General features: G+C 39.8%; 1 protein-coding gene across 6 annotated transcripts in view; it reads left to right on the top strand.

Annotated features, from left to right (window-relative positions):
- The window catches only part of GRM5 (glutamate metabotropic receptor 5), a 327,880-nt gene extending 316,257 nt beyond the window's left edge, over nt 1-11,623 (top strand). For 5 of the 6 annotated variants that reach the window (XM_037889517.2, XM_037889525.2, XM_043528671.1 and 2 more), the window contains one exon: nt 5,480-11,623. In XM_037889517.2, the coding sequence (XP_037745445.1) occupies nt 5,480-6,305 (826 nt within the window). In that variant the 3' untranslated portion in view covers nt 6,306-11,623. The remainder of the gene's footprint in view (nt 1-5,479) is intronic. The other variant, XM_043528685.1, reaches the window with a different exon arrangement.
- Nucleotides 11,624-12,312: the final 689 nt, after the last annotated feature.

The raw sequence follows: 12,312 nt of genomic DNA, 5'->3' as shown, positions 1-12,312 counted from the left end.
GAATATAGAAGCATCAGCTTTACAGTGCAAATGGCCAGGATTCCTTTGGTTGTCCACCAAGTTGAGGGAAATGGACATTGCTGGCAGTGCCATTTTCTAAGCGATCAAGTGGACAGAAAGGTTGAGATGACATTCTCGAGAAACTGTACATTCTCTTTAGGCTCACTGAGGTTGTCCATATAAGCCACTTAGTTCACCCAAGTGTCTGTAGCATTGTGCAAGAAGTTGGATGATTTGTCGTCTTCGAAGGATAAAGGAACTTGGGCCATTTCAAAAAAATTTCTATCAACCTGAAATTGCCAGTTGTCCAAGTGACCAGTGCCAGGACACACACACAAAGCTCCAGTCAGGGAAAGTCAATTACTAGATAAAGTAGCTAATATTATTCAGCACTTTTTCAGAGAGAATGATTATTTAGAGAGGTCTTCAAAAAGGTGGCGGCAGAGAACTCTGAGAAGGGACTCTTTTTATCAGTTTTCTTTGCATTTGAAGAATCCTTCTTGGCAGAAGGGTGGAGGGGCCTCTGATTAAACAGATAGAGTAAGACAATGCCCTAACTACATTAGTTGCATAAAACAATATGATTATTTCTGTTCAAGTCTGTATGTGGGCACACTAGGCTAGGAATAGAAATGGCTAAAGTCAGTTTAGGTGCCAACCTTAGCTAATTGAGTTTTCTCCAGAAACAAGACCATCCAGACCTACACTTGCACTAAAATAGCTAAATCAGTTTTAACTGAGACCTTTTCGTTTCCATGAAAGTTTGTGTGCGGACCACGACTTTGTCAAGACTTGGATAAGAAATCCAGAATAACACCACTGAAATCGGCAAAATAATTTCGGATTTTCAGCAGTGTAACTGAGGACTGAATCTGGTCTGTACAGTTTTAGGCAGCATTTAAAAATATAGTTTCATTTTATTCTGCTTTCAAGAAATGTATAGTTTTAAATGTGTAGCTCTCTGTTTTAGGTTGTCTCATAAACATGGAATTCCATGGGTTTTATGTATAGTTACATACTGTAGCCAACAGATGTTAGTAAGAAAATAAATGACTTATTTTCAGCTTGCACTGGTGTACAATATATTACCCATTGTTAATAAGACAGGAAGACAGTATATTCACACAGTACGACTAAGAGCATTTCACCAAATTACTTATATCAAGTTCAAGTAATCCATGGGAATGACAATCTTGCTATAAAGTTAATAGAGAGTTTCCAGTTTATGTGACTTTCAGTATGTTTCCTTCTCGTTTATCCCCTCCACAAAGCACAGTCACTGCCCTCATGCTTCCTTTGCTAATTCTATAATGGCATCTGACTAAAGAGCATTACACATTCTTTTAGATATCCAGAAACACAAGGAGCAAAACAATGCAGAATTTCGGTTACATCAACAAAAACAAAGGGCAAAATAATATTTGCTAAATTAGTAAAGAGAAAAGGTAGAGGGGAAAACATTCATTTGTGTTGGCTTCATTTCTGTTTTTTTTTTTCTTTCTTGAAGACATTGGTTTACTATTCATAAATTAAAAAATATTGAAAGCCCAGTTAGAAGATTAGAAAATAAAAAGTGGAAGAGAATAAGGAATGTACACAAGCTATTGTTCTACCAGAATATGTGGACACTTGTAGAGGGAAGATGTGAATGTTAGCGACTTCAAAGGCCTCATTTAAAGCCTTAAATTTCTTGTACATGTTAGGTCATTGTAAGCCAAACTGGCTGAGAATAAAATTTATTAGGTGACAGGTTTTGAGGAGATCTTCCAGTACATAAAACTGAAGTTAGCCAACCTGTAAAAAAGAAATAAAAAACAGAAAAATGTGTCACCACTAAAGACCTTTCTTTGGAAAAAAAAAAAAAAAGTGCCCAATTTGTATTGTGGGTTGTATGTTTGGCACTGTCTTGAAGTTTGCATCCCTGGATTATAATCAATGACCCATCCAGCGAAGAACAGCATAACCAAAAGATTTGCACGACAGAGTAGCATATTAATATATATTCTGTACTCCACAAGACATTTTGGCATTTATTTGGAAGCTGAAAAGAGTAAATATACTGTCCCCATGAGAGAAACTGACAGGAAGCAAAGTTTCTTGGTAAGAAGAATCCCTGATCTAGAATATTACTGACCAAAAGTTTCCCATCACTCAACAGAACATGGCATAGTCCGGCCCAATAAATATAAACAACTGTTTGTGATATTCCATTAGCAGGCATCATGGTCTATGTTGTCCGTGTTTATCTATTTATTTCTATATAAAGCATGCACTTTGTGGTGTGATTTAGTTAACTTGGCACTATGTAGTTGGAGTAGGAGTTGAAAAGGTGATACTTAATCCTTCCCCTCCACTCCCCAATCCAAGGTGCAGCCCTACCAAGCATCACACAGCCCTCAAAAGATAAGATCAAATTACTTTTACAGAGAGATTAGCAAGATCAGTTCTTCTTATGACATTATTAATACTGCATTAGGTGATAGAATAGGAATTAGGAGCAGCAGGATATAACAGAGAAGCTGGATGTCTGAAATTAATGTTCTAATTATTGCTGAATGTAGTGTTGTTGACTTTTCATGTCTGGGCTTTTTTTTTTAATGGATACATTGCTATTCACTTGGTGCATGCTAAATTCAGCTGGTTATAACAAGGGACTTGAAATAGTTAAGGGCCAACCCATTCAGTCATTCCTCAGGAAAATTCCATAAGTAGCCAATGTTCCTTTTTTTAGCCACAGATGCAGCTAGGTTGAGCCCTTACCTCTAACCCTGTGTGAGGGGCAGTGCACAGCTGCATCCATCAGGCTGGCCCACAGAAGGAACTGGAACACAAGGGAGTCACAGCTGCTCCATGAAAGAGTTAATTTGCTGCTGAGGCTCTCCCAGGTGAAAATTACTTCTCCCAGTTTCTCTCCTCCTCCTCTTCTCCTTATGCTGGCTCAGCTCTTCACTCCCACCCCCACCCCTCTCATTCAAGACTGTCAGCTTCTCTACCAACTGGTCACAGAGGTGCAGGGCTCAAGAAGTCTGCTTGCACCTGGTACAAGTACAGTAACCCAAGAGGCCATGCAGGTAGATGGGGGGGATATTACTCCTATTACTTTCTCTTTATATCCCTTCACAACCACATAGGGCTGGTCCGGCATCTGGCTGTTAGTGAATAGGAATCATGTCAGGCCCCTTGGCTTAAAGGAGCAGTCGCTAGTTATGAATTAGAATGACAGAACAGTGAAGAGTAGAATGGATCAAAGCTAAGGATAAGAATGGGCTGTTTCTTCTTGCCCTGTTTAAGGGGCCGCACATTGGTGTGTCACCCCGGCGCAGCAGAGGGATGGAACCATACATTAGGTAAACATGAGTCCTTCCTTGTTCCCTCCTTCCTTCAAGGGGCTAGTGATTTGCTGCTGATCTATTCTAGTCACATGTTACTAGCCTCCTGCCCCTGCCCCATGGAAGCACAGCTATTCTGGCTAGCATGCTGAGGGTGGTGGGGGAGGGAACCAAAGCTCCACTCACTCCCCACCCACTTGCTAGGAACTGGGGAACTGTAGGTGCACAGCATCCACTTACTTGTGCAGACCTGATGTCCAGTGAGCTGTGTAGGAGTGCAAAGAGGGCTTGCAAGAGTGGAAATGGAGTATAATTCCCCCTTATGCAGTTATGCACCCACACAGGTTATTGGACAGCCTAGCCTTAATTTGCTTCCAAACAGCTAATACCCTAGAGGTTTAGGTTGTGTTCGTCTGTTAGAGTTTGTTTATAAAAAAAAAAAAAAAAAAAAAAAAAAAGGTGTCACATGTTATGTTACATGATCGACTGTATCTCCATATATCGTAACCATAGATATGAATCGACCAGAAGGAGTTCTTTTGTTCACACTCACTGGGAGGTTTTTAGATCCCTGGAAGAGACAGTGAATCAATAGCAACTCCCTGCAAACTGCAAGCACCCTATGAAGCTCTATACAAAATTCCCATTGTTCTAGTACTGCAAACTATTTCATAACAAACTAAAAAGTTGAAGTGTAGTCACTTCCAGCTTTAATACACATTGTTTAAGATAATTTGTTCTAGCACAACCAGGATCTCAGATTTGCTTGTCTTTCCAAAACTGTAAATGGTTGTTGCAAATATTTTGGAAGCCAAAATAACTTGTTAAAAAATCCGTTATTTTGTATATAAATCATGCCTGTATGTAATTTTGTATGTATGGACCTATGTTTTTATTGTGGACGTCATTTCTTAGTCACATTCTGTTTTTCTGGAGAAATATTACCACTGCTCATGGTCTTTTTTTAATCCTGAGAGCCACAGGTGAATGTATGGGAGTTTTATGGGCATGCCCAGGCACACGCCCATGGCCAATCTGACAGAGGGGGGGAAGAGGTGAAAGGAGCAGTTGCGTACTGTGTGTGAGAGAGACCTGGAACCTCCTCACTCTTATAGGGGGATGTACTGGTGCTGGGGAGGCTCTGAGCAAACAGTAAGGGGAGATGTCTCTATGATGAGGGCCTGAAAGGAGATCAGGAGGAGGGGAAAGTAGGATGTTGCCACTGTTTCTTACTGTCTGAAAACTCATCCTGCCACTGGGCCAGAAAAATGGCCCTTGTACAGTTTGTGAGTCACTTACTTCCCTCAAAGACAATCTCTTGCTCTGAGCTGACCTGCAATTAAAAATCCTGGGTGCATTAACTGAGTGACATACCTGACCCAAGCCTGAAAATGAAAACTGCCCACCAGTCTCAGTCTCCTGCTAATGTCACTGCTTTGATGCCTCCAGAGTGGATGCATCATGATCCATTTGTGAGTTTTGTTCTGAGACCGAGGTGAGCCGTAAAGGAAAATTGCCACGCTATTATTACAAACAAATGTCTATAATACAAGTATCAGAGCCAGGCTGGCACAACTTCATTTCTCCTGTTCTTCAGTGATGTTTACAAGGCAAGAGACCAGTTGTTATTTTCAGCCTCTGCTCAGACAAGCTGGACAGGTAATGCCACTGGGATTTTTAAATACAAGTCAGCAGCTTCTCCAGAAAGCCGTATATAATCAAATTTCACTTGACCAGGCCAGATTGTGGCTGCCCTAACTTGCCAAGCAGTATGATGATCTTGTTTTCCTAGCCTGGGATTACCTGAGATTAGTACACTGAAGAGTCACTTTGTACCCCTAATACGAAAGAAGTAATGAGAATTTATTTGTTGTGGGAAGTTAATTCACCAGGTTATTGTAATCATTGCAAGAAGAGCATCCTTGTAGCAGGTTGCCACTTGTAACCTCTGCTTAACTGGTGCATGCATCAGTGCTTGTTCTTTTCCGTAGCAGAATATATTGTTTTTACCATCAGCTTTACAACGCATCTGACGTATACGTGCCAGAATGTCAGCTGTCCCTGTTCGTGATTTAATGAGCTAGTTAAAGTGAGTCATTACGATTAAAAGCTAAATGTAAGCCAGCATCTTCTCTCATTTTCATTCGCAGCTCTAATGGAAAATCAGTCACATGGGCCCAGAATGAGAAGAGCCGCAGCAGGGGAGCGCACCTCTGGCAAAGGCTCTCAGTCCACATCAACAAAAAGGAGAACCCTAATCAAACCGCCGTGATCAAGCCCTTTTCGAAGAGCACAGACAGTAGCCGACACAGCAGCAGTGCCGCGTTTCCAGAGACCAGTGCCAAAATGCTTTATGACGTCTCAGAAGCAGAGGAGCAATACCCAGCTCAGTTCCAGCCACAGACCCCCTCGCCTATCAGCACGGTGAGCCACAGGACTGCCTCCATTAGCCGAACAGATGATGATGTCCCCATATCCCAGACAGAACGTGCCCAGCGAAGCAGTTCCTCCCAAGGCTCTCTGATGGAGCAAATCAGCAGTGTGGTCACACGCTTCACAGCCAACATCAGCGAGCTGAACTCTATGATGCTTTCAACAGCCACACCGGGGGCAATGGTGGCCACTCCTCTCTGCTCTTCCTACCTGATCCCAAGAGAGATCCAGCTTCCTACAACAATGACCACTTTTGCAGAGATCCAGCCGCTCCCTGCCATTGAAGTCAATGGTGCATCGCAGTCTGCTAGGAAACCTTCATGTGGCAGCATCAAAGAAGGTACTTCGGATGCACCAGCGGTGAAGCAAGATCTTGAGGAGTTGGTGGCTTTAACTCCTCCCTCACCTTTTAGAGACTCCATTGATTCTGGGAGCACATCTCCCGGCTCTCCAGTGTCAGAATCAGCTCTTTGTATCCCATCCTCCCCGAAGTATGACAAGCTTATCATAAGAGATTACTCTCAAAGTTCTTCTTCATTGTGAATGTAGTTCAAGACACCATTGGATCTCGACAGCTACAAGCAGGTAGAGCGGGGACAGCCAAGCCTTCAAGATCTCCAGTGTTTACACAGATACAGTGATAGGCATTAGGTCATCATGTAAAGAACGGAGGGGGCAATAGAGAATTATTCGATAAATGGAAACATCGGATTAATTATGCTGTGTTAAAGAAACAAAACTTTGAGCAGATTTTCGTGGCCTTACAAAACATGGGCTTTTAAGAAACACTGCATCTATTTTTGAGGGCTTATAAGGAGTCTGTTAAATCAGTTACATACCAAGTGCTTTGCTTTAGTATAACAATGAACTGTGTGTACAATATATGAAAAAAGTAGACTGTAAGCGACTGTACAATGTTTTCTTTATTTACTCCGATTCCTTACCCAGAAGTGAACCTTGATCTATTATCAAGAATAGAAGACCAAACATTGAATGTACATTTTCTAACAGACTCAAAACCTGGCACCAATGTGTCAGGCTCTTTTTTTTCTAGGAAGATCTCAAAAAGCAGTAACGTATGCTTCATAACGACCAAACTCTTGCTGAAGCGTATCATGCTGGTGATACGCTACGTGTAGATAACAATAAACTGCGGCTTTGCAATGTGTGACTGCAATATGGAGGGCTTTACAAGTGACTTCTCAACCTACAGATTTGTTTATGAAATTCTCTTCTATAAGTATTAAAAGTTCAATTTATTCACATTGGATACACCTTCATAGCAACAAAATGTGAGGATGATTTCCTGACTCTTTCACCACGTTGCCAGCCAATGATGGAGTAGCAAAAAAATATTTTCTGGAGTACTGTTTTGTAATTCCCTTATCAGGACAAGTGTTGAGGAGAATATTCTGTTTCTAGCAGTATTATTGAGCTATAGCATAGCTGCATTCCCTTGTGAAATTAACACATTTTTATGGTCATTCTTATGGTAATATTGCCAGTTATAATACCATGCTTATTCAGGCTCCCATATCCTTTGCTTTTAAGGAACAGGTAATCACTCTATGGGTTTTCTCAGTTTTTATAAAGGTAGAATACTGAGAAAGCAGTCTGGATTATGATGAAGGAATACTTCAATGGAAGGATTGTCATGATCATAATTCATTTATGAAAAAAACCCTGTGGCTTAGAGGTGGTTTAGCTACTCTTCAATAAGCAACGATTTTAACTCTAGTTAGCTGCAGATGCATTGCAGCTATGAACTGTGACAAAAGAAGATTTTTAAAGCAATACAGAGTATATGTTCAAACAAGGGGGACCTAATGAGATACAAACTAACAGAGTCTTTCTTTGTTTCTTAGCAGCTCCTAGAAGAGGCGAGGGAATTATTGACATTTTTTTTCCTGTATCAAAATATCTACTAGTACAGTTTAGTACACTTCATGCTGTCATGGCATTTTTAAATACATGCAGGAAGAGATTTAAAATTTGAATAGAAGCAACATAATTTTTGATAGCTATGTTGAAACAATGCACATTATAATTTACTTTCTCCCTTCCCTCCCCCAATGACACAGCTATCCTCAGGTGCCAAAATTTTGTGGTTTTTTTCTTATAAATAAGAACAGTATGAAGGGATGGGTGATTTACTGTAATTCAAAGTCAAGTTGATGCAGCCTTATATAGAAGATAGCCTTATGGAAGGGAGCCTTGGAATAAGGCTGCTGTGTATTATTTTTTAAACTCACTAATCTTATTTCTTTGCAGCTCTGCAAATACTTTTCAATCAAAATGTTTTTTTTCAGGCATTTTAAAACAGAAAAATTTCATATGATTAAAAAGTGAAAGCACATTTGTTCATTTCAGCAAAGAGTATTACTATTCTATTGTTAAGTTAGCTCTGCCATGATTTTATACCATACATCCCAATTCTCCATTCAATTAATTTTTTTTAACAAAATATCTGAATGATACCACTATAAAATAACACCCTCCCCTAACCTGATCCAGTACATTTTGCTCAAGGAATAGTAATTCTTTATTTAACTAACTGCCTGTGTCTTATGAGACACAGACCTTTTAACTTTTCTTGGTCCATCTGGAAAAATGGGCATTTCAAATCAGGAACACAATATATATGTTCTTTGTAGGGACTCTAAACCTCTATGAAACTATCTGAAATATTGTACATGGAAGATTTGCAAGGTACTGTATATGTTTTCCTTTAACACAGAGCTGCTTTCATTCGTGGATAGTTTAGGTAGGTGGTTTAGGTGGGTGGATAGTTTAGGTGGGTGGTTTTCAAAGGGACTGTATTATTATATTATATATTAAGTGCCCCTCCCTCCTTCCCCCTCCCCTCTTCTCACTTCTTTCTCTCCCCCTACCCCGCCACTCCTTAAACAAATGTGTCAGTTGTGTAGCCTCCTTTCTCATGCTGGCAGGTACTTACACAATTATCCCTCAATGGGATTGCTTGCATGAGTAAGTGATTAACAGTGTGAGTAAGGATTGTACAAGTGGTCCCTTAAAATGTGTTGTTAATCAGTCTTCTTTAAGAAAAAAGAAGGAGTAAGAGGGGAAGGCTATCAAATCATGATACAATATAAATAATGCATTCACTGTTACACAGCTCTTAGGTCATAATTCTGAAGAATCATTCAGTCTAACTGGCCACTGTTGCTGTTCAGAGTTTGTTCATCTTTTTTATATTGCCAATAATGCATTCATCCCTCAGTTTAATGGTTGGGTACCACTTCCATCTATTGGTTGATTAGGACCCTAACATTATACTAGCTATCTTTTAAACACTCTTTGCTTTTGTCACTAAGGATTCACTTTCCTTGTACTCCTGTTTGCTGTAGAGGAAGTTCTGCATGCTCAAGGAATGCAAGACTGGCCCCGTTGAGATAGTACTTTTCTTCTCTGTTTGACTTCCAAGACTTTGATATCTAATCAGCAATGAAGAATAGCTTGTTATTAGTAGTAGGCATGGGATGGCAGAACACATTTTGTTGGGCAGGCTGGTCCTTGGGAGATTTACTTGAATTTTATAGAGATAGGAGAAGTTTTGTGGGAATAATGAGGAGCAACACAAAGGACTTAAGCATTAGAAGAGTCAGAGGCAGCTTTATGGAACTGTAGGGTCCCAAGCAAGAGTCCAGAGGATTTGGTGGAGGAAGGGAGAGAAATTGGAGGTTCTAATAATTATTTTCCTTGCACCACTAGTGTACTAGATTCTTTACAGGGAGATGTGAAGACAAGGTTCCCACCTGGAAGACCTCACAGTATGAATAAACAATGTGCAAGTAGATGATGGGTTACCTTCCAGTTCTGCTGCTGGAAAGGAAATTGTTTACACTGCAGGGAAAACACTAACATTCTTGTCAGTGAAGACATCCCCAAAACCCCACGCTTGTTCTGAAGGCCAGCCCTGGGAGAGTGCAGGTCTGAGCCCTCTCTGGAAGCCATGCTTCTGAAATAAAGTGAGCAACTACAGCAGCCCAGTTACAAGCATTTGTGTGAAGTGCTAGAAAAAATGAGGCAGAACTGTATTTGAAAATAGGCTGTTTATTGTATGACTTTGGAGATGTATCCCCTCCTATTTCTCATCTAAAAATATCTAAGATACTTGGTGATTGGGCTCCTATAGATATCTTAGACCAGAGGTTCCTAGATCATGGTCCATAGAGCACTTGCTCATGGCTCCTGAAGACCTGGCTAATCACATGGTGCTGGCTCCTTCTTCTGACTTCCTGCTGTGAAACAGCATTAAATGATAGCTAAAAATATCTTATATACTTTCCTTAACTTACTTGGGTAGATATGCAATTGCTATGGTTGGTACAGGAATGTTTGTGATCACAAATGGGAGGGGAAGTCATCTATGTGAGTGTGATTAGGAGGAAAGGTGATCCATGAGACAATCTCTGGATTAACATGTGGTTCACATGAAAACATTTGTGAACCTTTACCTAGAGAGCAAAAGAGACTAGATAGAGAACATAGGTGCAAATGTTGATGCCTGAGAGAAAATTATCTTTATGCTCATTACTACAGCCAGACCCCACCAGACAGAAAGAGAGAAAATAGGGGAAGATTTATCACAAATGCCAGTTTCTGAGAGAAGTCAGATTACTGTGTTTGTGATGAGTAATTATGGCTAGATCATTATCTCAACAGACACCAGTGGAAATCCACTGAGGTCTTACTCCAGGTTTACATCAGTGTAAATGAGATCTGAGTCTAGCCATGGCCAGTGAAGTGTAGACATTGACTGTTTATTCCATCAGCGGATGGTAGGAGGAAAGAGATTTCTTAAGATTTTGCTTGATCCATACACTATAAATAGTTGATTAGATTAATTCTTAAGAGAACTCTTTTAGTTCAGTGGCTAGAACCTTCCCCATGGATTTGCTTTACCATTTACCTAGCAGGTATCCCTATAGACAAATAAAATTGTGGTTGGAAATGTCAAGGGTTGTGCGGATAATTTATCCATAAGTAGGAAACAGGTCATGGCTTTACTGTTGTTTCCTGATTCCCAGAAAGAGAATTAAAACATTTCCCCAAGAGTCGTATGCTACACTCCCAGTATGTACGACACATGTTGGAACTTTGACTGAATTACCCGAGGTCACTTTTTTGCTACAGCTTATCATTACACCCAAGCTGTTGAAATCTCTGTAGTTGCCATTTACAATTTTATACTGTGAAAAGAATAAATAACTAAATAATTCAGATCAGTGAAACATAAAGGTAAGTAAGAAATTCATCTCCTTGATGACTTGGCATACGTGGCTGGTTTTCTCTTGTCTGAGCAACGACAGTGCAAACTCTAAATAATAGACAGCTGAGTCACTCTGATCTGCCAAATGGGAATAAATATACTATGTATATTATATGTACTGATAGGATTCAATGGCAGCTGCTGGTGGTATTTGTAATTTGAACTCTATATAGAATATAGATGTTTTAGAGAGATGGTGCCAATTCTAAAAGATTTGTGTGGGCTACAAGTGCTTGTAATTATTATTATTATTTTTATTTGTTAATAACTTATTATGAAAATCTGGTTTTAAACATTCTGTGAGTGTTTGTCCCTTTCTTATGTTGCTGCTTATACTATTAAAACAATAGAGAATGTAAAATTATTTTGATGTGAACTGAAAAAGATTTTTCATAAAATTTAACATTTTTATCAGCTTTGGGTTTTGCGGTCTACCTGTATAAATGTAATTTATTTTAGCATTTAAAAATACATTTGCTTGTTTCTCGGTTGTCTACATCATGTTATAGTTGATGTTTATGTAGAGTCAGGTACTTTTTGAACAGTATTAAAAAATCCTGTGATATGACTTAAACTTTGATTTTTTTAATAAGATGTTATTCACATGTTTTTCTGTGGATCAAGTGAGCCAGCATACTAACCGTTTGAGGGTCATACAAATGCCCACATTCTGCAAAGGGCTAACCCCTCCCCACCCCATAAACACACACACACACACACACACACACACATATGCACACCAGCGTGCATAATTCACAAGGGTGGGTTGGATTATCCCGTTTATAATTAGCAATGTTGGCCCTGATCCATAGATTCATTCATAGATTTTTAAGGCCGGAACAGACCACTATGACCATCTAGACTGACCTTCTGCATAACACAAGCCATAAAATTTCACCCAGTAATTTCTCCACTGAGCCTGCATTTTGTGTCTGAGCTTGAATATATCTTTTAGAAAGACATCCAATCTTGATGTAAAGACTTTGAGTGATGGAGGATCCACCACAGATCTTGGTTCCAATGGGCAGTTACCCACATTGTTAAAAAAGTTGTGCCTTGTTTTATCTCTAGCCTGAATGTATCTAGCTTAAGCTTCCAGCCACTTGATCTTATTATGCCTTTGTCTGCTAGACTAAAGAGCCCTTTCCTCTTAGAAGTCTTCCACACTCCATTCCAAAATTCCCCTCTCCGTTACACCAGTGCAAATCAGGAATAATTTCACTGAGCACAATGGAGATTGGTACCAAAACAATGTAG

This window comes from Chelonia mydas, chromosome 1 (genome assembly GCF_015237465.2).
Source record: "Chelonia mydas isolate rCheMyd1 chromosome 1, rCheMyd1.pri.v2, whole genome shotgun sequence".
Lineage (NCBI taxonomy): Eukaryota > Metazoa > Chordata > Testudines > Cheloniidae > Chelonia > Chelonia mydas.
This window is presented reverse-complemented; position numbering and strand designations above follow the sequence as displayed.